Source organism: Vitis vinifera, chromosome 18 (genome assembly GCF_030704535.1).
Source record: "Vitis vinifera cultivar Pinot Noir 40024 chromosome 18, ASM3070453v1".
NCBI lineage: Eukaryota > Viridiplantae > Streptophyta > Magnoliopsida > Vitales > Vitaceae > Vitis > Vitis vinifera.
This window is the reverse complement of record NC_081822.1, coordinates 36384839-36411716: the sequence shown is the minus strand read 5'-3', so window position 1 is coordinate 36411716 and position 26878 is coordinate 36384839. Positions and strand designations below refer to the sequence as shown.

At 33.0% G+C, this 26878-nt stretch overlaps 4 protein-coding genes across 4 annotated transcripts; 1 reads left to right on the top strand and 3 right to left on the bottom strand.

Moving 5' to 3' along the window:
* Nucleotides 1–28: 28 nt before the first annotated feature.
* Nucleotides 29–2187, bottom strand: LOC100267089 (berberine bridge enzyme-like D-2). Its single transcript, XM_059734778.1, has one exon. It carries the CDS (start codon nucleotides 2090–2092, stop codon nucleotides 152–154), a length of 1941 nt encoding a protein of 646 aa, XP_059590761.1. The 5' UTR covers nucleotides 2093–2187; the 3' UTR covers nucleotides 29–151.
* Nucleotides 2188–8771: 6584 nt separating this feature from the next.
* On the bottom strand, nucleotides 8772–12168 carry LOC100261904 (berberine bridge enzyme-like D-2). The gene has a single exon (XM_002264300.4). It carries the CDS (start codon nucleotides 10870–10872, stop codon nucleotides 9118–9120), a length of 1755 nt encoding a protein of 584 aa, XP_002264336.2. The 5' UTR covers nucleotides 10873–12168; the 3' UTR covers nucleotides 8772–9117.
* Nucleotides 12169–12259: 91 nt separating this feature from the next.
* On the bottom strand, nucleotides 12260–19945 carry LOC100256808 (hypothetical protein). The gene is made up of 9 exons (XM_002264344.5): nucleotides 19646–19945; nucleotides 19021–19083; nucleotides 18202–18279; nucleotides 17751–17971; nucleotides 17064–17136; nucleotides 16665–16949; nucleotides 14667–14810; nucleotides 14177–14227; nucleotides 12260–12486 (listed from the first exon to the last, which is right to left on the bottom strand). Exons 1-9 carry the CDS (start codon nucleotides 19826–19828, stop codon nucleotides 12418–12420), a joined length of 1167 nt encoding a protein of 388 aa, XP_002264380.3. The 5' UTR covers nucleotides 19829–19945; the 3' UTR covers nucleotides 12260–12417.
* Nucleotides 19946–22831: 2886 nt separating this feature from the next.
* LOC100251600 (protein TRIGALACTOSYLDIACYLGLYCEROL 5, chloroplastic) lies at nucleotides 22832–26227 on the top strand. Its single transcript, XM_002264388.4, has 3 exons — nucleotides 22832–23148; nucleotides 24855–25026; nucleotides 25961–26227. The coding sequence occupies exons 1-3, from the start codon at nucleotides 22998–23000 to the stop codon at nucleotides 26052–26054; spliced, it is 417 nt and encodes a 138-aa protein (XP_002264424.1). The 5' UTR covers nucleotides 22832–22997; the 3' UTR covers nucleotides 26055–26227.
* The last annotated feature ends 651 nt before the right edge of the window (nucleotides 26228–26878 follow it).

The following is a 26878-nucleotide window of genomic DNA, read 5'->3' as shown; positions in this document are numbered from 1 at the left end:
CTAAATGCGCTTTCACCTACCTCTCTCTCTCAATTCATATAAAAACAAAGGTCCATTGGGAAACCAGAAGAATATCCCTATAGCACTACTTTCTGTGATTACAAGATGTTTATATATAGCACATACACACAAGTTTTTAATAATATGTAAATCAGTAACTTACAACCATGCATCTTTCGCTTACTCCGAGCCCCTCACTTCTATTATTTAACCTGGCTGTGGGCATTGGAGGAATGCCCTGTTGATTATTGAACACATTGTCCGGATCAATGCATGTCTTCACTTTCACCAACCTATCATAGTTGTTCAAGAAATACTTCTCACCCCAATCCCTGGCAGCCTCCACAGGATCATTAGATGAAATGCTGCTATTCATCTGTCCTAAATCAAGGTCCATGTAGTTAACATAAGCAGCCCTTGGACCCTGTGAAACATACGGCATCATCCACTTGTAGAATCCTCTTATCCAATCTATGTACTTGTTGCTCATAGCAGTGCTGTCTTCTTCCCAGGCCACCATATACTGAATTGAGAACAGGTTGCCTTTTCTGTGAGGAAAAGGTAGGGCATCACTGCTTATCTTCTCCATTTCTCCTCCATATGGGTCCAAGACAACGGACCCTTTCGGCTCCATCTCAAGAATGTCCAAGGCCGTCACCAGGCCTTCCATGGAAATTGGGGTCCTCACGTAGTCTGATTTAGCCTTGAAGTATAGTTTGTCTTCCAGGTATCGGTTTCTCAGCTCAGAGATGGAGCTTCCATTAGGCAAGCCACTGAAGTAGAGGATGGATTCAATCCAACTCATTTCTCTGCAATCTTCTTTCTCAACTCCCAGCTCTGGGAAAACCCGGTTCAGGATTGACATGGCTTCGTTCCTTGAACCCAGATAGAACCCTTTGAATGAAGCTGATACCCCAGTTTCTTCATCAACTCCCTGTAAACCAGCACCAACAAAAACTGAGAGATAAAATGAAGGTTCTAACCTGGGTGCGATGAATTGCCACTTGTGGACTAGCTCAGCTACATGGAGCTTGGTCCTAGTTCTCGACATTATACAGGATGTTACAGTTTCAGGTACTTTCAACAACTTGATCTTCCATGCATAGACAATCCCCCAATCACCGCCCCCTCCTCCTCGAATCGCCCAGAACACATCTTCTCCCATGGCTTTCCGGTCTAGTACGCGTCCGTCTGCATCAATGAGAAGCGCATCCACCACATTGTCAGCTGCAAGACCATATTTTCTCGACAACAGCCCGAATCCACCCCCCGCAATGTGGCCGCCAACACCAACAGTTGGGCATGACCCGGCTGAGAATCCATGCACATTGCTCGCCTCTGCAACTGCATAGTACGTCTCACCAAGTGTTGCTCCCCCTTCAACCCATGCTGTTTCAGACTCCACATCAACCGAAACCTGGTTTAGACTCATCATATCAATGATAACAAATGGATTTCCATCCGGAACAACCGAAGAAATCCCTTCATAGCTGTGTCCACCGCACCTTACATCAACCGAAACCTGGTTTAGACTCATCATATCAATGATAACAAATGGATTTCCATCCGGAACAACCGAAGAAATCCCTTCATAGCTGTGTCCACCGCACCTTACTCTAAACTCATACCATCCTTCCCTACAACACCGCATACTGTTCACTAGTTGCTTTAGACTCTGTGGTATAGCAATAGCAACTGGTTTTGGAGCAGTGGGGACAGCATACCGCAGATTCTGAAGGGAAAAGTTGAGGAGCCTATAGTAATCTGGAGACTGGCTTCCGTTGTGAGGCAATAACGTGAAGTTATAAACATTGTGCCGGATTAAGCAAGACGAAATGATGTCAGTGGGATCACAAAAGCAAGGGACAACAAAAGCTATGAAGGTTATTATGAAAAGGGAATGCGGGTTCCCTAGGTACTTCACCATGGCTATGCTTCTTCGAATTGAGATGGAGGTGGAGACTATAGAGAGTAGGTGGCTTTTAACACCGAGGTTGATAACATATAGTATCAGGAGTTGAGGACAAAAGCATGGAGAGATGAATGCACATGGCCAGCCTATGTATAGCATTAAATTATCGAAAACACTCATAAAAGCATTTAATAAACCAACTAAAACACATGTTCAAACAAAAACGGGTTTGGTTGGATCGAAAGTCTACCGAAAAGTTGTTTCAAACAGGAAAGTCATAGGTGGCAACTCAAAAAAAAAAAAAAAAAAAAAAAGAAGAAGAAGAAGATCGAAAGTCTATGGAAAAGTTGTCTCGAATAGGCAAAAAAAAAAAAAAAAAAAAAAAAAAAAAAAAAAAAGGAAAAAGGAAAACTTACAACAACCCACGATGATACTCATCATTTTTTGTTTTTTTTGTTTTTTTTGTTTTTTTTATCTTAATTCTTTGTAAGTTTGAGGTGCTATTTGTTTTTCCAATTTAAAGACATTTTACATAGGCACCTGACAAAAAGGATTCAGGGCCATGAAACGGTAGGCATCTTGTCCTTATTCCAAGGCTTTTGGTTCTAAATTGCTTAATTGTTTGTGAAAAAAAAAAAAAAAGACTTGTTGAAGAGAGGAAAACTTGCTAGGATTCATATTAGACTTGTCAAATTAACCTTCACATTGAATTGCTAAATTGTTTGTGAAAAAAAAAAAAAGAAGACTTGTTGAAGAGAGGAAAACTTGTTAGGATTCATATTAGACTTGTCAAACCTTCACATCGAGTAGAGGAAGACTTGTTAGCATTCACATCAAAGATGTGATGACTTGTAAATCATTAATAGCTAATATAAGTTGTTTAGTCTTTTTTTAATGTGGATTAATAACTCAATTAATGAATTGATTAACTAATCAATTAAGAAAATGATTAGTTAGGTATGAATATATTAACTAGTTGAAAAGTAGTTTAAAGGTGGTTAACAATAGTGAAAATTCTTTGCAACACTAGTAATTATGAAAATTGATCATCTAGTCAATTGCTTGCTCAATTTTATGTAACTGGAAATTCAGCTAACTTCTCTATTATACTTGGTTGTAGTAGAAGTCATTTGTCACTTCAAGATTTATCTAAAAATGTATACTTTTATTACATTAATTGTATATTTCCTAAACTTTTGTTCGTATTTTTTTATATAACACATGATACATAATTTTAGTTATTATAGTTTATGGAGATATATTGTAGGCTCATTTACCTTTTCTTGGGATGTTCTTAAAAAATATAGTTTGATTAGATTATGAATATGGTTATGCTAACATTGTTTTTTTACTTTATGAAAATATTTACTATTTTCTTATTTCTTTTACTATGAATCATACATCTCAACAAATTATTAATTCTTGATTTGAAATTTAAGTCTTTATATTCTTAAAACATTTTTGAGAAAAAACAAAGTTATTATAGATAATCTTTTGTTTTTAAACCAAAATTTTTTTTTAATCAAAATGTAGAATACGCTTATGAAACTGTATTAGTAATAGCCTAACACCTTTAAAAACTTTGGGATCAACCTATAAATTTAGAAACCTTAAAATTCGGAAAAAACCAAAAGAAAATTTTAGATAACTGATGTATCATCAACTAATCAAACCAATTTGGTTACTCAGATCAAGTTAATCAGACTAGTCAACATTTTTATTTTTAAAATAATGCAAACTTGTTGGTGAGAACATAGTTAGAGCATGTAACTCTTCCTTAGCCCAAACATTCTTTTTATAAACCCTGAATAATAAGATATTTGAAAAATATTCTTTTTTGTACAAACAATTTAGAACAAAAAAAAGTCTTGAAACAAGGACACGAAACATAGTCTATAGTCTATCATGACCTAGTTAGATCCATTTTTATCATGTACCTCGCCTATATAAATATATATCTTGTAAAAAAGGAAATCTTTGATCTTATGCCTTAATTTGTGGATCAAGAAATTTTTAACATTTTTATGAATCATATAACTGAAATCTTTGATATTTTTCTTGAAAATTTGAAAAATATATTAACCTAATCTTTTACAATGAAATAACAAATTGATATATCTTTTGAAATCATTGCTCCTTTATTCTAAATTGATTGGTGTATGGTATTGGTCTACCACTTTATATACATAAAACATATTAAGGAACTAGAAATTATAATTAATTAATTAATTAATGAAAAGTTATTGTATTACATCATTTCATGCTTTTAAATATTATATCATAATAATTACAATTTGGAAAATGCAATGAAACCATAATAAGGAAAAACAACAATAAAGACAATGCCCAGCATTGATGTATTTCATGCAATAATATTATAAACATGTACAAATAAAGATTGGTTAGCATTTAAAGGAAAAAAAATGCCAAGACTTGTCATCTTGTAATGCCCAAGTTTTTTTTAAGGGTAATTTAGGAAAATATTAATAATAATTAAATTAATTAATTAATGAATTAATTGATTAATTTAATAAAATGAAAGAGGGGTAAAAATGCAATTTTTTGAATAAATACTCTATGTATAAATTAGAAATTATGTTCTTCTTGTTCTTTTCTGAATAGCGTTCCTATTCACAAAATTACAAAGAACGTAAGATTGGAATCAAATTTCAAGGTTTGAAGAATAAATCTCTATAAGTAAGATTCTAACCCCTAGATTAATATTTTAGATTCATTAGTTAATTTCAAACACATTAGATATATTTTGGAAAATCCAAATCTAGATTAGGGTTAGTTTATTTTTTTTAAATTTTTTTTAATGTCAAAATATTGGAAATTTAATATTTTGATTTATTGTTGGAAATTGAGAAATCTTAAGTTTTTAGATGAAAAAAAAAATTCTTTGGAAGATTTCGATTTTAGGTTAGGGTTAATTTATTTAAAAAAATTTAGGTCAAAATATTGAAATTATGAATATAGATTGCTCTATTGATAAAAATAGGGAAATTCAAAATTTCTTAGATGAATAGATTTAAGTAATGAAATAAATAAAAAATGAAAAGGAACGTGTGTGCACTAAAAATAGAAGAATGGTGAGAAAAAAAGTTGCATGTGTGTGGGACTGGAAGATAGAGGAACGAGGAAAATAATAATATTATTAATAATAAAATGTGGAGTGTGTGAGTAGGTGGATGGTATGTACATATTTATATATATTACAATGATAGTTGTGTGAGTGTTATGGTAATTTTGGAAAATATGAAAGTGATAGAATAAACTATGTATAAATAAATAAGGTGAAGTACAAATTAGTTAAATTTATAGAATTATAATTAGATTAATAATAAATATTAAGTTAATAAGTAACATAAAATTTCATTAGTGAAATAAATTATAGTTTAATTAAATTAAGTTGTGTCCCAAGAAATAAATTGAAAATAAAATTAAGTTTTATATGAATTAGAAATTTATTAATTTTTCTAAAATAGGAATAGATTAAATTATCTTTCATAATTAAAAACGTTAATTTGAATACCTAAAATTTTAGGATTGTCAAACCTATAATTTTAGATAAATAGTAATGGTTATTTCTCTTATATTTTGTTAGGTGAAGAGTAGATTTTCAGTATTATTTTTCTCTAAAGTTTTTTAGGACTTCTTTTGAGGTAAGGGAAATTAATACAGTTGTTTTTTTTTAGAAACAAATTTTCATATACATCATTTGAAAACGTTTTCAGTTATTATTCGTTTTATGCATGGATCAAATATGTTTTGCATGAAAAGTATGTTAGAACCTTACATTTTGTTTATAACAGAGAAATGTGAAGATATTATATTTTACAAATTTGAATAATTGAAATAAGTGTTTGACTCCAGTTTGTTTGGCCCTTGTCAACAGAATATAATAGTTGACTTTTGGCTTTTTAACCCTTATCAACGGGGTATAATAGTTGACTTTTACATTTTTTGGTGAATAATGTAATTGATTTGGACCCCAGCCTCTACGGGTTTAGTTAGAGGTTATTAGTACTAGTAGTGTTTGGTTCCGTCCATCATAAAGGAACAATTTGAGGTTAGCCACCTATTTGAAAAGTCTCACATAACTGGGCATTATTTGATGTTTGATAACCAGAATAAATAAATAATTTGAATGTTTTGATTGAATTTGATATGAAAATGTTTGAATCAGAAATGAAAGTGTACAGTTAAAAGTTTTGAATGAATTGACAAAACTGATTCAAATGTTTATGAAAATAATTAGTTATAATATCTCCTATTTTGCAAGTGAACTTGAAATATTTGATCCATTGACTGCATTAATGTTCCTTATTGGGCTTTGAGCTCATTCCTATTTATTGATAATTTTTCAAATACCCTTAGTTCAGGCGAGGAGTGATGGCTAGGTCGAGGAAAGGTCATCATTAGGATTTTGCTTAGAATGTTATTTTTGGACATTGTTAGCTTATGAGTTTATGTTCATTTGGATTATTTGGTTTTTGGAAGCCATTTAGATTTGAACTTACAAATTTTTTTATGATAGTTTGAAGTTGAGATTATGAAAATTTATTAGCATTTGATTTATTTGAGTTTGCAATCTATTTGGATAATGGATTTTGGTTGATGGATGCTTAGTTTTAAAGTTAAGTTTAAATATTTTAGAATTTTGTTCCGTTACTCTAAATAGGTATTTAGTACTTGGTTACTTCTAGTTACAATATGATTGTTTTGGTCAGATTACAGTTCAAGCCTTTAGGTTTGAGGTGTGAAATGACCGTCACGCCCTTAGAGTGGGTCTTGGGGCGTGACACATCTTGTCAACATTCACATTGAAAGAGTTGGCAAGATTCACAATGTAAAAATTTGGAAAAGTCTCTACATTGTTGCTTTCCCTAATCTTTTGCTCTACAAATTGGCTCCTCATTACCATGTACTACTATGCGAATAAAGAAAAGGATTCTTAGCTTTTCTTGGTACCTTTAATTAGTTTGTCATTTGTATATAAATAGAAGGAACTAGTAAAAAGGAAAACATTGGAGAAAAAATTGAGACCATACAACTCCTCTAGAGAGCTTCAATAAAAGTTAGAATCTTCATTTGCTGCTTCTATTTTCCTTTTATTCTTGTGCTTTTTGTACATAAGTTTGGTATCAAAGCCCTTTTATTAGCTAAATGTTATATTAATTGGTTGAAGTGGAATAAGGTTTTGTCCCATATCTTATTTCATTCGTATCTAAATAATTAATAATTACAATTTTCACAGTAAATAAATCTTATCTTTATCAAAATAATTAGTAATTAGGATAAACTACTTCTCTTTGCATGTTCCCTAACAAATCTTGCCTATGCTAGATGTCACACCCCATAAATTCACTCCAAATTTTTCTCAGGGTCTAACGGGCTGACACTAGACCACTACAAAAGACATTTCAAATATTCACATACACCTATAACATTAGGGATGTTAATAGGTGTTTACTGAAAAAAAAATTTAAGAGGTGTATATGATTTGCCAAAAATCTTGTTTTTAATGAGCTAGAGTTGTAGCACTTGTAAAAGGAACTTCACAAAACGACAGAGATTTGCCAAGGGCCAAGCTGAACCAGCTGGGTGATGTAGATGAAGGATCCCAACTGCCCAAGACCATATCCTCAAGGCCAGTTGGTCAGGCCCACAATCAAGAGCTTGGAATCTAGGAGGGCAGTAATAAAATTCGATTTTGACTATAGTTAGTCATCATTTAGAGTTCATTTGAAAGTGATTTTAAGATTGTTAATGATTGAAATATATATGTATATTAACACTTCAAGGGATTCTTTATAAAAGTATTTTTAATGAAAATGTAATAAATTAAAAGCATTTTAACAAAATTCTTTCACAAATCAATTCTTAGGTTTATTCATTAGTACTTCTAAAAAATACTTTTAACATGAAAAACATTATTCCAAAAAAAAAAAAAATACCTTAACTAGAAACATTCGCAACCACACCTTAATCTTATAGCCTAAAATCCACCTATTCATATCACAATGACAAAAAAGATATCAACCTCACTTGTTAGGAGTATGCATGAGACATCTTGGGCATTGAATTTCCCTAATTCTCTTTCAAGTTCTAATCTAATAATTGGGAAAGGTGTTCGTTCTAGTGTCATTATCCCAAGCCCATCTCCTCTAGGCCATTCGTCCAAGGTTGGGCCCACCATAAGTTTCCTGGGCCACAATTAAGAACTTGGAGTCAACCAAGAAGGATCCAACAAAATTCATGAAATTTAATCATGAATTAAAGTCTATTTGGGAGCAATTTTGATAACATTCTAGGTGCTCTCTAATCATATGATTGAGAGCATGTTTTCTAATTAAAATTAAAATTTCGAAAATTACTCTTAAAATGTAAAGAATCCTTCAAAGCGATTCATTGATAATAAAAATATAAAGTATGATTTGCCAAAAAATCTTTTTTTTTAAAAAAAAAAAAATAATAATAATAATAATAATAATATATTCAATGATATTAAATGATTAAAAAAAAAATTAGGGAGGCTGTTTTATTGAAACATTTCTAGAATATTAAGAAAAAAATAATTTCATGTTCAATGACTTATTGAAGCATTTCTTTTAGATTTTTCTTTCAGTTTTTCATTGTAAATGACACATGAAAAAATGATTTTTTTTTTAATACTTTATTTTTTCCTTTCCTCATACTTTCATAGAACAATAGACCAAAAACATGCATCAAGAAAACTAGACTTGGTGTTTAGAAGTGCTTCCCTCATAAAAATTGTTTGGTAAAGTTTTAAAATTATATTTAAAAAATCTAAATTATTACTTAGAAGTAATTTTTAAACTAGCACATGATAACTACTTCTAAAAAGCACTTTTTTTTACTATATATCTTATCATCAAAACACTTTAAAAACACATGTTTTTAAAACATGTTTTGAAAGAAGTGCCATCAATAATAGATGCACTACAAACTAATAGGACTCTCACAAGAATGACCCCAAATAGCCAACCACCCCCCTCTCCTCTCTCTCACACACACAACCCTATGGCAGATACACACGAGCTACCTCAAACATACAAACAGACAACCCTCTAGTAGTTTCTGTCATCACAAGACGTCTATAGCACATACATACACAGGTTTTTTATATGTAAATCTTAACTTACAAGTATGCATCTCTCTCTCTCAGCCACTCACTCCTGTCATTTAAATCCGGCTGTGAGCATTGGAGGAATGCCCTGTTGATTATTGAATACATTGTTTGGATCAATGAGTGTCTTCACTCTCACCAACCTCTCGTAGTTGTTCAAGAAATACTTCTCACCCCAAGCCCTGGCAATCTCCACAGGATCACCAGATGAAAAGCTGCTATTCACCATTTCCATCACTCCAAGATCCAGGTCCATGTAATTAACATAAGCAGCCCTTGGACCCCATGAAACATGCGGCGTCATCGACTTGTAGAATCCTCTTATCCAATCTATGTACTTGTAGCTCATAAGAGAGTCTTCTTCCCAGGCCACCATATACTGAATTGCGAACAGGTTGCCTTTTCTGTGAGGAAAAGCTATGGCATCACTGCCTATTCTCTCCATTTCTCCTCCATAAGGGTCCAAGATAACGTAACCTTTTGGCTCCTTCTCAAGAGTGTCCAAGGCAGTCCTCAGGCCTTTCATGGAAATGGGAGTCCTCACATAGTCTGATTTGGCCTTGAAGTATAGTTTGGCTTGCAGGTATCGGTTCCTCAGCTCAGAGATGGAGCTTCCTTCGGCCAAGTCACCGAAGTATGCGATGGATTCAATCCAGCTCATTTCTCTGCATTCTTCTATCTCAATGCCTAGCTCTGGGAAAACCTGGTTCAGGATCGACATGGCCTTGCTTCTTGAACCCAGATAGAACCCTTTGAATGAAGCTGAAACCCCAGTTTCCTTCCCTCCCAGTAAACCAGCACCAACAAAAACTGATAGATAAAATGAAGGTTCTAACCTGGGTGCGATGAATTGCCACTTGTGGACTAGCTCAGCTACATGGAGCTTGGTCCCAGTTCTCGACATTATACAGGATGTTACAATTTCAGGTACTTTCAACAACTTGATCCTCCATGCATATACAATCCCCCAAACACCGCCGCCACCACCTCTAATTGCCCAGAACACATCTTCTCCCATGGCTTCCCGGTCTACTAGGCGTCCATCTGCATCAATGAGAAGCGCATCCACCACATTGTCAGCTGCAAGACCATATTTTCTGGACAACAACCCAAATCCACCGCCAGAAATGTGGCCACCAACACCTACAGTTGGGCATGACCCGGCTGAGAACCCATGTACATTGCTCGCTTCTGCAACAGCATAGTAAGTCTCACCAAGTGTTGCACCCCCTTCAACCCATGCAGTTTCAGACTCCAAATCCACCAGAACCTGGTTTAGACTCATCATATCAATGATCACGAATGGATTTCCATCCAAAACAACCGAGGAAGTTCCTTCATAGCTGTGTCCACCACACCTTACTCTAATTTCAAACAATCCTTCCCTACAGCATGACACGGTGTTCACTAGCTGCTCTCGACTCTGTGGTAGAACAATGGCAACTGGTTTTGGGGCAGTAGGGACAGCATACCGCAGATTCTGAATGGAGAAGTTGAGGAGCCTATAGTAAGCTGGGGACTCATTTTGCTTGTGAGGCAATACCGTGAAGTTATTAACATTGTGCCGAGTTAAGCAAGAAGAAATGAGGTCAGTGGGTTCACAAAAACAAGCAACAACAAAGGCTATGAAGGTTAGTATGAACAGAAAATGCAGGTTCCCTAGGGACTTCACCATGGCTATGGTTCTTCGAATTGAGATGGAGATGGACACTGTAGAGAGTGAGTAGGCTTTTAACGACAAGGGTGAGAATAATATCATGAGTTGAGGACAAATGGATGGAGAGATCAATGCAGAGAGTATAAACATGGCCGGCCTATAGTATTAAATTGAGAACTTAGCAGAGTGAAACTCAGAAAAGCATTTAATAAACTAACTAGAACATTATTTGAAACATGACAAAGCAGTCCGCATGAGATAATGATTATCATATTGGATGTTCTTCTCTGAGAATCTTCAATTTACTATGTATGGTTCTCAACATGACACAGTAGATTACAAATCACATGATAATATGATAAAGATTGTGGAGGAATGCCGGCCAACTAATAGATGCAAGGCTTGTCCATGTTGGTGATAGCATATATATATCCATGCATGGATGCATTAATATATATATATATAACTAGCATTTGTTCCGGCTCTGCTACGTTTGCCGGCGCTGGGCATGCTGGCTCTAGATTTTAAATGCCATGGTATATTATGGTCTTTTCATTGGAAGACAAAGTATCAATCAACAACAAAGTGTAAAAATAAATTATGTTAGCACACAGGTTTTGAGTTAGTTGACCTTTGATCAGGGGTTCAACACACATTCATCTTCCTGAGCATAAATAATGGAGAGGAGGCAGTGGAGATGAGTTGCTAAACTACCAATGGCAGATTATTACTAGCATAGTTCCAAACTAGCTTAAAACTATTTCATATGTACATTATAAATCTATAATAGTAGTGCAGGTACCATGATTTTATGTTTCTTTACATTATAATACTAATAGTGCAAGTCCCACGGTTTTGTGTTTCTTTTTTAAATATGGGTGTATCATGCCATAAATTCATCTCCACGTATTTGTTTTCTAGTGAATACACTCTTCTGAATGACCTTTACCCAAAAAATCCACTGCAGAACTATATTTTAGTTTATATCCTTATGGAACTGTCTTTTAAATATGCAATTCTAATCGAAGCCAAATAATATTGGGTATCAAAAGGGGGTCACCCCACTGTTCATCTGTAAGAGTTGACTTATCCCGATCTTTCAATTATTGTACAAATGATCATTGAAGAGAGGAAGGGATCAAGAAGGAACAGACCTTTTACTATAATGACAGATCTCACATTTTGGAAGAGACAATGAAGAATGAAGGGTCAATTTTTTTTAAAAAGACGTCAGAAACAACTGCGAAGGGAAAGAATGGAGAGATGGCTGGGAATATCCGAGCACAGCTCACATTGGAGAAATCTAAAATGGGAAATCTACCCTGGAGAAATCTACAATGCATGCAACCTTTATGCAAGATGATGACATTGTAACACTTAGTTCTCCTTAGTGGACTGAACCATTCGATCATTCCAGCTTTAACATTATAGAATATGCTCATGTAACATTGTTATTAAGGGATTATGCACTTTGCATCTGCTAATGCTGAAGTTGTCTTGCTTTATGAATGGGTTGTCCATAGACCTTGTGACTAAATTATTCAAAATATAAATCATTAAAGAAAAAAATAGTACAAATTTTAACATCTTTTGTAGCAAACTAAACAAATTTTCGAGCGACTCCACACAAGGGAGTCTGTAACAATGACTAGCAGCCACCTAGTGGAGAATGATACAACTTGATGAAAATGGAAACTAAATCTCAGATCCATCATATGTACCTCTCTCAATTACAACCTCGAACTGATCATTCCTCCTCCTGACCTGCAAAATTCAGTTTTGCAGTCTGTATCAGTGGCCAGACTTAAGAGCAGAGCAGTATAATGATAAGGAAATGTTTGAACCACCCTCTTCCAAAAAGTAAAGTAAAATAAATAATAAATTAATTAAAACTTAGACTTAAGCTAAATAAGGGGCCTTAGCCTTGGCCCAACAATCTGGATCAACCATGAATATTTTGCTATGATTCTGCTCTTCCTAAGGCCATATAGTTAGTTACAAGCCATCTTGTCTACAGGATTTGAAGTTCTCCATCAACTATTATGTTGTATAGGAAACCATGGTCCCTATTTTTATTGGTGTTGCCATAAAACTCCTGTTAAATTTCTTTGAAAAAACATCGACAAGTTGGTCATCATAAATAAATGTGATATAAGGGGATAAAAATGTCAATGACAAAAAGGAAAGATTCGAAAGTGTGTGAATAAGTCCCAGAAAGTTCTGTGGTAGAGGAATGAGGAGAGGGATGAGCCCCACTCATGAATATCTCCTAGAAATGCATAGAGAAGGGGAGAGATGAATATATAAAGTGTTCTGTGTTTCCTTCTTTGAGAAAAGCTTCTGGATGTGAGGATTAAAGCCTTTTCAGGCAAGGTGGTACTTAGATATTTATCACAAAAAAAACACCACTAGGCCAGTTCGATAAGAATCGTTATCAGTCAACTCCATGATTTTTAATACTGTAATCCAATTCTTCTGATGAAGCAGCAACTTTTAGCTAGTTGATTCTTTGGAAAGGGCTATGTGAGATTGCTCTCAAAATATATAAATGAATAAATAAGTTCGAAAAACTCTTTGAGCATTCTATTCTGCTAAAGAATCTCAATCTCAGCTATACTGAGTTGGTTCTAGACCTCAAAGGTCTTCTACCTTGAAGTGCTTTAATGTGTAATAAGGCACATTGCACAAACTGCCAAAAAGCAGCACCATGCACAGCTTTAGCATCAGATTCTAGAAACTAAGGGTTTGTTTTCGAAAACAGCTTTAAAAAATAATTTTGGAGAACAATTCTTAAAAATAGTTCTTAATTGTTTCCAGGAATAAAATTAAGTTTGAGAACTCAAATATGCAAAATAATTTTCTCAGCTTATTCTCCATGAAAGTATTGTACATCTGTTTAAAAAACAAAAGTTCTTAAAGAGTCCTCCATATTTTCAATTGTTGCTCAAAACACTCTACAAAACCGAAAACACCTCAAATTTGTTGAAAAAAACATATCGTTTCAGAAAAAAATAATAATAATAATCAATCTCATAAAACTGTTTTCTATTAAAAATTTGACAAACAAGTTTTCTAAGTTAGAAAATTGTTTTTTATTCTAAAAAAACATAAAACTGATTTAAATGATAGTTTCCAAATAAGCCCTAAAAATTTTTCAAGACCTGACAACTTAATAAGGAAAAAAAAAACATCATCAATGATGATTTATAGAGCACTGTTTGATCCAAATGAATGAATGATTCAAAAGGATTCCAAGTACCTGCAATAATAGTAATAGGTTCTAATAAAACCTATAAAAAAGAGTATATTCCAAGTCTCATGTCAGCAAGTGTGGTCAAATTCGTTTAGATTTCCTTTTTCCCCTCTGTTTTCTTTTGGTGGGTTGAAGGGTGTTCTTTAACAAAATCCCAAGACTTCAGTAATGAGAAGAGCAATTAGCTATTAATATGATTACCTCAACCAGTGGCCTTTTTCCATGAAGCAACATATCCACACTCCTTTGTGTCTGCAGAAAGAAGAGGAAAAAGGAAAAAAGAAAAAGTTAAAAAGAAGAAGAAGAAGAAGAAGAAGAAAGGAAAAAGTATCATTGAAATGAATGAATCGAATCAGTAATCTAATAAGGTCTCAGTTTGTCACTAATTAATAGGAAAACTGCAACTGTCCACCAGTTAGTAATACATTCTGCATGTAAACTATCATGGTATTTTTGTTGTAAAATTCATTCATTCACTACTAGGGGTAGAGTTTCAGATATTGGGGTGAAATAAACTTTATCACTATTTTTCTAAACCGATCTTTCTCTTCCTCTTTAACCACTTTCTGAAAGAGTTTTAATTTCAAAGGGATATCACTAATGTTTTGGATGGAAAATCTTAGATGAAAATTTTCAAACTTCCCCACTGCTTTTAAAACATCTTTTTACTACTAGGGGTAGATTGACATACCCAATGCGTAACCCAATAGTGTCTTTCTCTCATCTCAATCAAGAAAGGAAATGTTGGAAGAGCTTTCCGTTCAAGAATGCTTTTCTGACATCTTCTAGCACGAGCTTCAGCATCTCCTAAAGTAACAGTTTCTATTCCCCCAACCTGAATATTAGCAACAAAAGCAATCAAGGTGAAACTTTAACTCAAAATTTATATATGAAAGCATACGATAACTTAATACGTCAGAGAAATGTGTTCCTTCTTTCCAAACTTTTGCATCATATCAATCAATTAGTATGTCTGAGATGGGTCAAAAAGACCATTGTCAAATAATTTACATCACATAATGCTCTCTCTTTTGTGTTTTATGGGAATTTTAATCGCTAAAAGAGCCCCATAGCGGGGGAAATTTGAGGCACTAAGAAATGAGGTTAAAGACTTTCATATAAATTACCATTGATCTCTACGGAGAATTTATGAGAGGAACATACAGCAAGGTTACGGACAGTTTAGGAAAGTTCAAAAGTTTCACTGGGAGGACTGTACTAGCAATAGGTGAGATGTCAGGAACATCATTAGAAGAGAAATAGAAATAACATCCTAAGAAGTCTTTGACAGACTAAAACATATAACAAGTAAAACAGAATGTGTGCGTAAAGATATCAAAACATATATTCATCACAAGCAAAACCCTGTTGAAGTGGTGCTATACTAGTAAAGCTTGAGATGTCACTTGACATCTCTCACATTGAGTGGTCAGTATGCACCAAAACAACATCCAGAATACTATTAGAAAAGATGACGATCTCAAAAACATATACCAGACATGCTGTAAAAATGTCAAGAATTTTAAAGTGTCTATTTTTGGAAATTAGCTAAAATCTAGCTGACATACAATCGAGAAAGTAAGAGAAAACTGTATTGTTAGAAAAGTACATAATTTTCAAAGGAAAAAAAAATGCTGTCTCTTATATAACAAAACTTGGACATTTATCAAAATAAAATTGTAATAAAATGCAGACTTCAATAATGACAATAATAGGAGGAGTTCCAAAAGTAAAAAATAGACAAATATATATAAGCCTATACAATTTTTTTTCTATGACTGCAACAGCTTCTCATTATAACCAAAAGCATCTATTCCATTCACAAAAGCACCATCCAAAGAAGTGACGAAAGGCCCACATCTAACAAAGAGATAACAACAGATGAAAAGGAGAAGGCTTCCTCAGCGGGACAAATACCTGCTATTGGGGCAATAAAAATAATATTTGAAATCAATGAAACCTAATTCATCCAACTTATAACCTTAATTTTTGCCACATAGTTCTATTACCCATATAATGAAATAAAATATAGATACCATTTTCAATTATTGATCAGCATGAAATTTGTCTCTCTCAGCCTAAACCAATGCATAAACAACAAATCCAATTAACAAATATGGGTACTAAACCATCAGCCAAAGCCTTCACAATTACATTAATTCTCTATATCATCACCTGGGATGGTAAAGTGGATAGGCAACAGATACCACAGTGATGTTTGAAGCAGACAGAGAAAAAGGAATCAAACATTTGAGAATTGTTTGTTCTCACTGTAATATTGAATTACTACATAAACAAAGAAGTACTAATGAAATGTAAGATGCCCACATCCACTGTATAAAGACACATCATTATAGAAGAAAAAATATTAAAAAGGGGTGAAGACAGAACAATGATAAATTTAGAACCAAGGTTCAATTGGATTTGTAGGTAACATATGAGTAGAATCAAGGAATCTAGACTATAACTTTCTCCATTCCTATCCTATTTGCTTATCATCTACAAAGCAGCAAGTTGCTTCTTGATTAACCCAATCTAAGTAGCATAAGCTATCTTTAAGCTAATAGTTCTAAAATTATAGGAGAAAAAATTGTAAGAGAAGAAAGCAGAGCAATGTGACATTTTATACATGGGACATTAAAAATCTTGGATTTGATGCTGAGAATTTCTTTAAGAGTTCAGAACAAACCAGATCAGAAAGAGTGGGATTCTTTATTATGTTCTCAAGCCGCTCTCCATGAGCAGTACCAATAAGCATGATGCCTCTCTCAGCAATAGAACGACAAGCAAGAGCTTCGGCTTCTGTGCCTATCTCATCAACAATGATCACCTCAGGCATGTGATTCTCTACAGCTTCAATCATGATCCTGTGTTGCATGGAGGGTTCAGGAACCTGCATTCTTCTTGCGCCTCCTATTGCAGCATGTGGAATATCCCCATCCCCTCCTATTTCATTGCTAGTATCAACAATCACCTGTCCACCAATTGTTAAAATAACTTCATTGTAGACAACTCACGACACTTAAGGAAGATGAACATATGAGTGAGAGACACAGATGAAGATGTGATAACAAGAAACTCAACATACCACTCTTCTGTTAAGCTCATCGGACAAGACCCGTGCAATCTCTCTCATAACAGTGGTCTTACCAACTCCAGGCCTGTCAAATTCAAAAGAAATAAATGTATTTTTTATGATAGTATGTTATAATTATGTAAAACCAGGTTCCCTGTACCTTCAATGTAAATTTTAATAGAGTATAATACATATTCACAGATTAACCACCATCCTGTGGCAAACCCTAGTGTCAAGCAAAATATTCTATGTCACTGCACTAAATTTGAGAATGTGCTTTGCCAAGAGAACAATGACACAATACAAGAAATTGTTAATTTGATCAATGGCTGGATTAACTTTAGTGAACACATTCAAGATTATAAATGTGAGCCCCCATATTCTATGTAAAATAAAAAGGATTCCTTCAATTTTTACAATACTGCTTTTCATTACAAAACAAAATTGGGTTCATGGAGAAAATTTAAAATTGTGACAATACGTATAAGTGATAATAAAAATGTAAAAGATAACATCTCGTGAAATTGTAAAAATAGTTAACACAATTTGGAGTAACTGATTTGAATATTAGTAAAAAGAAAACCTTAAGACTCCTTTGAATTATGTGGAACAATTTCATTTCCATGGGATGGCCAGACACCCAATAGCCCCAAAGTTTTCCTATCACAATATGCTAACTATAAAATTTAGCAAACTGACCTCCCAACAAACAGGATGCTCTCCCCAAATGGAAGCAGATCACGGATCATATCAACATGACCACTGACAGCCCTACCAACTCGGCAAGTCAAACCAACTATCACTCCATTCCTACTCCTGATTGCAGATATCCTGTGCAAGGTACCCTCAATGCCAGCTCTATTGTCCCCTCCAAATTCCCCGACAGCATTTTGAGCATACTCCAATTCTTCCATTGATACCTAGCTAATAGGATATGTCTTGAACAGGTAAATAAAACCCACTGGGAAATTGTTCCTTTCCTATATTTTTCTTGGTATAAAGAAATTTCATCCCTAATTCTATAAAATTTGCATTTATACGCTATGAAGAGGTGAAATCAATGAAGCAAACAGCAGCAAAATTACATGTTTTATGTATTTTGTTAACAAAAACTGTGGATAACCCTAACAGCTCATAAGCATGCATTTACCTGAGTATCCCTCAAATACTTGCCACCGCAGTCACCCAAATAGCGAGCTTCTGGCAACCGACCCAGATCCAAAATGACCTATTAACATAGTAGTAAATAACCATCATTTGCTGCAAAAGCAACAAGCCCATAAAATCTGTTTCTGAAGGACCTTAACTTTCAAGATGATGCTCATTTTGACATTCAAATAATGAGCAATTGGAGATGTGAATAAGTTACTTGTAATCTGTAGTACCCTTTATAAAAATCAATAAAGACATCATTTAAACTGTAGTGTATTCATCTTAATTGGAGCTAAAGTTTCCTTTAACTGCAATCAACCTTCCCCTTCAGTTTATTCCCAACACAACTTATGGCGTCCTTATGCACTTTTCCTCTTAAAAACAACAGCAGAACAATAGATGAGATGTTATTGGAGAGTCTATAAAACAAAATAGGATTCAATCAACCTACAACAATGAAATCTGAAACCCAAAAGATGGAGACAATATAGTTAGGACTTGTGTTGATCTCAACATTTCCATATGGCAGATATTGCTGGCCCCTGCCATAGAAGAGCAAAATACTGAATATAATTGAAGGCACCAAACTTGCTGAACCCCCATCCAGGAACAAAATCCTAAATTCAATTTGTCATCCCAAAGCAATCCCATTCTTTTTGGATGAATATAAAGAACAAGAATAGCAGGAACTTAAAATTTGATTTATAGAAACATGCATCAGAAGTGTCGTAGACACTGCATAATCTCCCAACTATTCTAGATAAACACAGTACAATACTCATCCAAGAAACCTTTCACAGAGCTGAGGATAAATCACCTCTAGAAGTTGAGCTCTTTTCGGTTCATTCAGAAGATTGTTACGCAAATCACAAGGAAGAATCTGCCACAAGCAAATGGATTCAAATCAGATTGCAATTCATTCAACTTCAGAGTACAAGGCAAACATTACATAGCATACCTGAGAATTCCTACCAAATGATATAGCAGAAAATAATCCAATCCAGCCACTTGATTAACAACCCTCACAATACACAGCTTAAATCGACCACCAGGGGATCTTAGGCACTAAAAAGGATGAACCTTTTACCTTCAGAGCAACTTAACAGTGGATTGGGGCACATGGGTACAACACAACACAACAAATCCAACGGTTTCTTCAGAAACATCCATTAAAATATGAATGGAAGAAAACCCATCAAATAAAATGCCTAACAGAACCTCAAATAACAGCCCAACCAAACAAAACAGTGGGAAAAAACCTCTCTTTAGATGCTATGTATCAAATTCAGAGAAATATGCAGGTGTACACATACATTTCTAAGTGTAGATGTCAAGTGTGAATAATAAAGTGGAAAAGGGCATCGAGAATTACTAGCAAAGAGGCCAATTAAGAGATATTAATACACAGAGAAAGTAAGTGAAAGAGTTAAACGGTGGGCTACCTCCAAAAAAGCGTGGAAATCGTCCTGAACGGCTAAACCAAGGTGGGCACTGTGAGATGCTTTGGAGACCATTCGACGTCGTATTGGTGGCCAAGGGTTGATTCTGAGAGAAATGGAGGTGTGAATATGGAAGATGGAGAAGGGTTTGGAGATGGGGAAGAAAGTTAGCGTTGTCACACTCATCTCTCTCTCTCTCTCCCAAGAACACTCCTGCAAGAAGCCTTTTAACACCCTCCTCTTCCTCCTCCTCCTCCTCCTCCTCCTCTCTCTCTCTCTCTCTCTCTCTTTTTTTTAAAAAAAAATTAATCCAATCCAAGTGAAATAAGATTTTATGTCTAGGTATTTTAAATAAAAATAATGGAAAAGTTAAAAAAAAAAAAATCAAAATCAAAATAAGAAGAAATGCAATTAATGGAATCCAAATCAAAATCAAGAATTCATTGAACTGTTTACAAAACAATTTAACTAATGAGAATTCACCATACATTTTTTATTATAATGTCCTTCTATAAAAGAAAACTATATGATTTTTTTTTAAATAATCACTATTTTAATATTAGGTTAATATGGTTTTCATTATAACTCATTTCAAAATAAATATAAATATAGTAAATGATACTAAATATTTAATTATGAAAAAATATTTATTAAAAATCAAAATCAAGTAGTTTTAATATCTAAAATATCTCAACTTTATAAATTATGTCTACAAAAGTTTAAAATTCTTTCAGTGAATAGAAAATTCCTTAAAAGGAATAAATTATCAAAAAGTTTATTAATTTAAATTGTGATAATTCTCAACCAAATACAAAATAATTCTTAGTGTATCAAAATGAATTATTTATGGGCCAACCTAGTAGTTATAACTCATTTAACTCATATAAATTTATCAATTTTATAAATCTAAAAATTATGTAAACTAAAAAAGCTAAATAATTAAATAAAATAAATTTTATATTTTAAAAAAATTATAAAATTTACATATTTTATAATAAAATTCTAAATTAGTATAAAATTGGAACTTTAATTTATCTTCTATCTAATAAACACATCAATAGTTGGAAACTAAATAATTAATTTAATTACGATTTAGAAAAAAAATAAAATTTTAAATTTTAAAAAGTTTTAAAAATATATTGTAAATTTAAAATTTAAAAAAAAATTAAAACATTTAAAATTGTGTTAATGGGTTATCTATATCTATTGTACATAATGTAAGCTAATTCATTTATTAAACAAATTGTATCATGTTATTATTATCCTAAACAAATTATGTATGTATTAGGTCATTTTAACATGGTTAATAAATGGTTTGTTTAAGTGTCATGGCTCCACTCTTCTTGGTATTATCAAGTTCAAGGTTGTAGTACTACACATGCGACTTTATTTCTTTATTGGGCCTCTATACCCTTAACAATTGTAAAAACCTTTCATTTATGACTATTCCTCATTCATTCTCAAGGTGGTGATGTGGGATATTACAATTCACGACCCAAAGTCCTTATTGGTACACTTTCGACTAAGATTAAGCTTTGATACCATTTTATCACAACATTACTCTCTACTCAATATTGTCTGCTTCAAGATTATAATGACACACACGATCCACCAACTAATTCTAATTTTGTTTCTTTTATTGGACCTATATCCTTAAGAAAAGACAATAATAGCATGTTGAGAAAGCGAATTCACTTCTTTGACAATATGGGACATTGCATTAAGTAAAATTTCACTTTTTATTTATTTATTTTAATATAACATAAATCCAACACAACATGATTAATTACTACCTTTACATTTATTTTGAAGTTTAAAAGTTGAGGTTAAAACCAAAGCCTTAATTTTAAAGGGATTGGAAATTTGAAAATTTTATCACATTGAATTGTTTCTTGCATGATGTTAACTTGGGTTTAATAAGAATCAATATTTTCTTATTATACATTTTTTTTTCGAAAGATAAACTCTTTTAACAAATTATTTAACATATAAAACCTCTTTTTGTTTTTTTTTTTTTAAAAACATTTATTTTCTTCAAAAATAAATCTAGATAGACTGAAATATTTATATGAAATTTATGATTTTTGACTTGACTTCATCGTGAGACAAAGTGAAAAATACAAATATGTCTCAAATAGCACCTTAAGGGTCTTACATAATTATTTACCTTATAATTCAAAATCATTTAATGTGGAACTTGTACGTAACATGTGGAATTTAACATAACATTAATTTTTAAAATACTACATTTTTTTGCAAGACAAAACATCCTATACCATATTGTAGCAAACCATATTTTCATATTAAGTTATCTTAAAATTTAAAATAATTGAGGCTATATTTGGTTTCCAAATAAATTGAGGAAAAATATAAAGAAAAGAAAACAGAGAGAAAAAATAAAAAAAATAAAAATATAGAGAAAAATAAAAAATAAATTTAAAATTAATAAAATTTTTTATATAATACTTCAAACTCATTTTTACTTATTTTAACTCATTAATATGAAGATTAAAAAATTTTAAAATCTATAATTTTTTTAATTATATTTGATTTTTCATAGGAGAATGAAATATGAAAAAAAAAATCATTTTTTTTAATATTTTTTTTTTCCTTAATAGTTTTGGGAAATTATATATTAAAGGAAAATTTTTAAAATTTACATCACTTGTTAAAACAAGTAGTTGTTACCTTGGTTGTATTGTGTCACCATGTGATATAACCATTTATTTATATTTTTCCATCTCAAAGATTAAAAATAAATAATAAAGAAAGTTATTTAAATTTAAAAAGAATTTATATTTTATTTAATTAGAAGAGAAGTAAATTTGTGTAAATTTGGTTTGTACTTTTATTTTTTATTTTTAAAATCACAAAATTCTATATAAAATTAAAATATTTAGTAAAGAGACATAGATTTTACCTCATATTTTTTTAAAATTACTTTAAAAAAAATTAAAATTTGAAAAAATAAAAATATTTTCATACCTCAACTTTTGAAACAAATTTTAAAATTATTAATTTTTTCCTCTATGACTTCCTATATTTTATACAAAAATTACTATTATTTTATTATTTTAAAATAAAAAATAGGAAAGAAAATGTGTTAAAGTAAACACTTAATTATTTTATTTTCTTTTATAATTAATTAATTAATTTTTGGTAAGCTTTTAACAAAATAGGGTATTTTAGGAAATCCACTTACTTTCTAGTTTTTAATATTTTCTCCCCCATTTGGATGGATGCCATCGGATAAAAATTTCCCTGAAAACAGAGAAACTCTTCTATCAGAGTGGGGCCATCTCGAAGGCGACACGCCGGTGGTGGCGGTAAGCCTGTAAGCCGGTGACAGAGAGCGATGTACGGAGGAGATGACAAGGACGCCGACGGCGAGAAGGGTTTGCTGTGGAAGCTTCCAGTGCTCAAGTCCAAGCAAGTTGGCAAGCTCGGCCCTGGCTTCGGCTTCGGCGCCGGCTGCGGCATCGGCCTTGGCGTTGGCCTCCTTGGAGGTACATCTCTGGGTTTTGAGCCACTCCCATTTGCCTAAGCTCCGTGGAGGTTTTGTATTTCTTGGGGTTTTAATTTGAATTCAGCTGGATGGTTTTAGAGTTCAGCACTCAATGAAAAATTTGGGTTAGGGTTTGGTTTAGGGATGGATAAGAATGATTAAAAATGGGGTCTTTGTTATAGGAATAGGGTTTATAAGGGCTGTTTTTATGGTTCACATGTGAGTTTGCTTCAACAAGACAAGCCCATGTTTAATAACAAAGACCCCATTTTTAATTATTCTTAATAACAGAACAATTGAGAAAGAGAAAAGAAAGAAATTGTGCGGTCACGCTCTTGGAAGCAAATTTTCAAGCTTCCGATTCGCTTTCTTGTTGGTTTAGGAACTTCAGTTTTACTTGGGTTGGTGGCTTAAAGGTGTGATCACTGTCTTGCTTGGACCCCTTCTTTCAAATTTTTAGATTGGGAGGATCAATTTTCTAATGCATTGCAGAGTGTGTGCAGTGGCCATTAGGCAATCCATGGTGTATTGGAGGGGATTTTCACGTGGTAAGATCCTCATACAAGAGGTGTAATAGTTTGATAATTTCTTGGGCTATGAGAAGGGTCTTCAAGTTTGTTGTTGACTTCAATTGGTTAGATATTCTGACTGGCTTACTGGTAGGAGTAATTTTAGTTAGGCTGGTGGGTTAAGGGCGTAATAAGTGTTTTGCTTGGGCTGCTTCGTACATTTTCTTAAATTGGGAAGATCATTTTTCAAAAACATTGTAGAGTGTTAGCATTTTAGCTATTAGTTGAACGCTTTGTAGGAAGATTTAAGAAGTGGAATATTAGTCTTGAGAAGCTAGTTCATGTATTTGCATAGTGAGAGATTGTGGATAGATCAAGAAATGGTAACTGGGGAAAGGTTCAGGGCCCTTTATTTAAGAGGGGTAGCCTGAAATAAAAGCCTGCTAGTCTTGTGAAAGAGGCAATATTTATTCAAGGTCGATAGCCTCACTCTTAGTCATAATACCTTTGGAGCTTACTTTGTGTACTTTATGCCCACTATGATGTGGGTTTCAGTTTTTTTGAGGTTAGAGAAGCTCTAGAGGGATTTCTTTGGGGTTGGAGGTGAGGGAAGGGTGTTTGTCACATTTGTTGAGCTAGAGAATTGTTTAGGCAGCTACAAGGATAAGTAGATGATGAGTAGCATCTCATTGCTTCTTAACAAAGGTCTTCTTTGCAAGGGATCCTGACGGTCTGTGGGGGATAAAGACAGGCCTTGGAGTAAGTTGTGGTGGAAAAGCTTATAGTTGATAGGATTAGCATTGTTTTGCATCTTAACTGGGCTAGTGTTTTGGGTTGGGCATGCTTGAGTTTTAATTGTTCTCTTTGTTCAGATTATGCTGTTGGTATTGAGTCTGCTGACATTACTTTATTTTCATTTCATTATGTCATCCTTTCCTTTTTCTTTTAAAATCTAATCATCTGGAATTTTTATTTCTTTTTTCATTTTTTTAAATGTACAGAAAAAATGAACAAACCGAAATAGGTATATGCCACATGGCACTGCCTAGGATCTATGTTTTCAATTAATTTCTTTCTCAAAATTTCATATAGCAATTGATAATGCTCCTTACCCCTTGATCCTAATTCAAAATGATGTTTAATGAAAAATTCTTCTGCTTAGTGGAAGTGTGAATGCTTAAACAATTTTTTACTCCAGGTATAGGCTTTGGTCCTGGGATTCCCGGATTACAGCTGGGTGTTGGATTTGGTGCTGGATGTGGGGTTGGTTTAGGATTTGGTTATGGTGTGGGGAGGGGTGTTGCACATGACGAATACAGGAGATACTCTAATGTTGGAAAGCTTTTTAAGGGACGAGATCTTCCTACTCAGTAAGTATACGTCAGTTGTTTTGGTTTTAATTGCATGAAACTTTGAAATGTCATTTTCTCACCTTGCGAAGCTTTTTCTCGGACAAAAGAATCTTTTATGTGCATTTTCTGGGTTTCTAACGGCCTTAAACCTTCAAACATGATCTTATCAACTTGAGATGCTTTCTTATGGATGAGAAATTCTTTTAAGTGTATTTGCAGGTTTCTACCTGTAGTAAACGCTCAAACATCATCTTGTCCTCCCTTTTGGCTCTTAAAACAAATTCACACCCACCCCACCCACCTACCCCCACCAAAACTCACAAAAAAAGATCATTTCTTCTAGGATTCTGTAAACTCTCGTCTTCAAGCATGCTTATTTTATTTTTGGGGTTGTTGCATGCATTGTGTACTTTGCCATTCCATTTACTTAGACACTATATATATACACATGCTAGTTGCCTATAAAAAAAAAAACAAAATGTCTAAACTATGCTGTATAGAACTTATACACATTTTTGTCCTAGTATTTGTTAAAGACATGAGTGTTTAACCCCAAAAATTGCCGGAAGCTTTATGAGCAATTTGAGAAGTGTAATTGATGACATATCCTTATAATGTAAAAACTTTCAGTATATGTAATAGGTATTTAGAAAATATTGTACGCAAAACGTTATGTTATATTTGGCTTTAGGAAAGTACCAAGGCAAGGAAAAAATTTTAAAAAAATAATTTTCTCATATTTGTTTTACTATGAAATGTAAAAGAGAATAAAATATTATTAAAATTAGTTTGAACCTTATGTATTTTTTAAATTATTTAGGCTTCATAAGGAAGAGAAAAAAATAAAAATAAAATGATTTTGAAAAGGCATGGAAAAATAATTTAATAATTTTGATTCTATGTTTTTCCACTTTTTTTTTCTTTTATTTATTTTTCTCTATTCTATTTTCAGGGATGACGTCGGTGTTCTTGTTGATGAGGTTGTTAGAAATACCAAGAAGCTCATCAAAGCAACTGAGAGGGAGATTGAGAAGTGGAGGAGATGAAGAATCTACTCTTGGGTCTACTAATTAATCTGAAGTTCTCTTGCTAGGGTTTTTACTTTCTACAGAAATGGCTCCATGTATGAAGTGCAAAACCATTTTGTTTTTCTGTGTATGTTTAGTTATACTGTATACATATATTTGGGTTTCTAATCTTTGAAGCTATTACAAGCAAACGACTCAGTGTGATCAAGTCTTCACTTTTCCTTTGAATTAAGCTCTAAACCCAAATTACTTAACTCCATAGTTATTGAGTAAATTAAATACAGGCGAAGATTTGTGATGAAGGGATTAGTCGATCAAAGGATGATATAGATACTTGTAAGGTGGTGAAAGGGTTGATTTATTTATTTATTTATATTTTCAAGCCTATTATGACAAAATTACTTATGAGAGACCATTATAAACCATTTATCAGTTTGATAACGGTTTTTAAAAATAGTTTTTTATTTAAAAAAATAGAAAAATATGTTTAATAACAAAAAAAACAAAAATAAATTATTATTAAAAGTAGAAAATATGATAATTTTTAAGTTCTTCTCATTTGTTTTTGGAGGAGAGTTTTAAAAAATCAATATAATTGATGATTTGAGTTCATTTTTCCACCTTAGTATCAGATTCTCAAGACTCAACCACAATTTCAGGTTTCATTTTTATGCCATGGCCATGAATAATTTTGTGCACCAAAAAATCAATAGTAGTGGCAATGGAACATTTTATCCCTGCTTTTCCTACAATTAATTGCAGAGCATCCCTGTCCTCTCAGAAGAACATCAAAAATGGATAGACCGTGTTATCCAAACACAAGCGACCAACAAGTTTAGGAT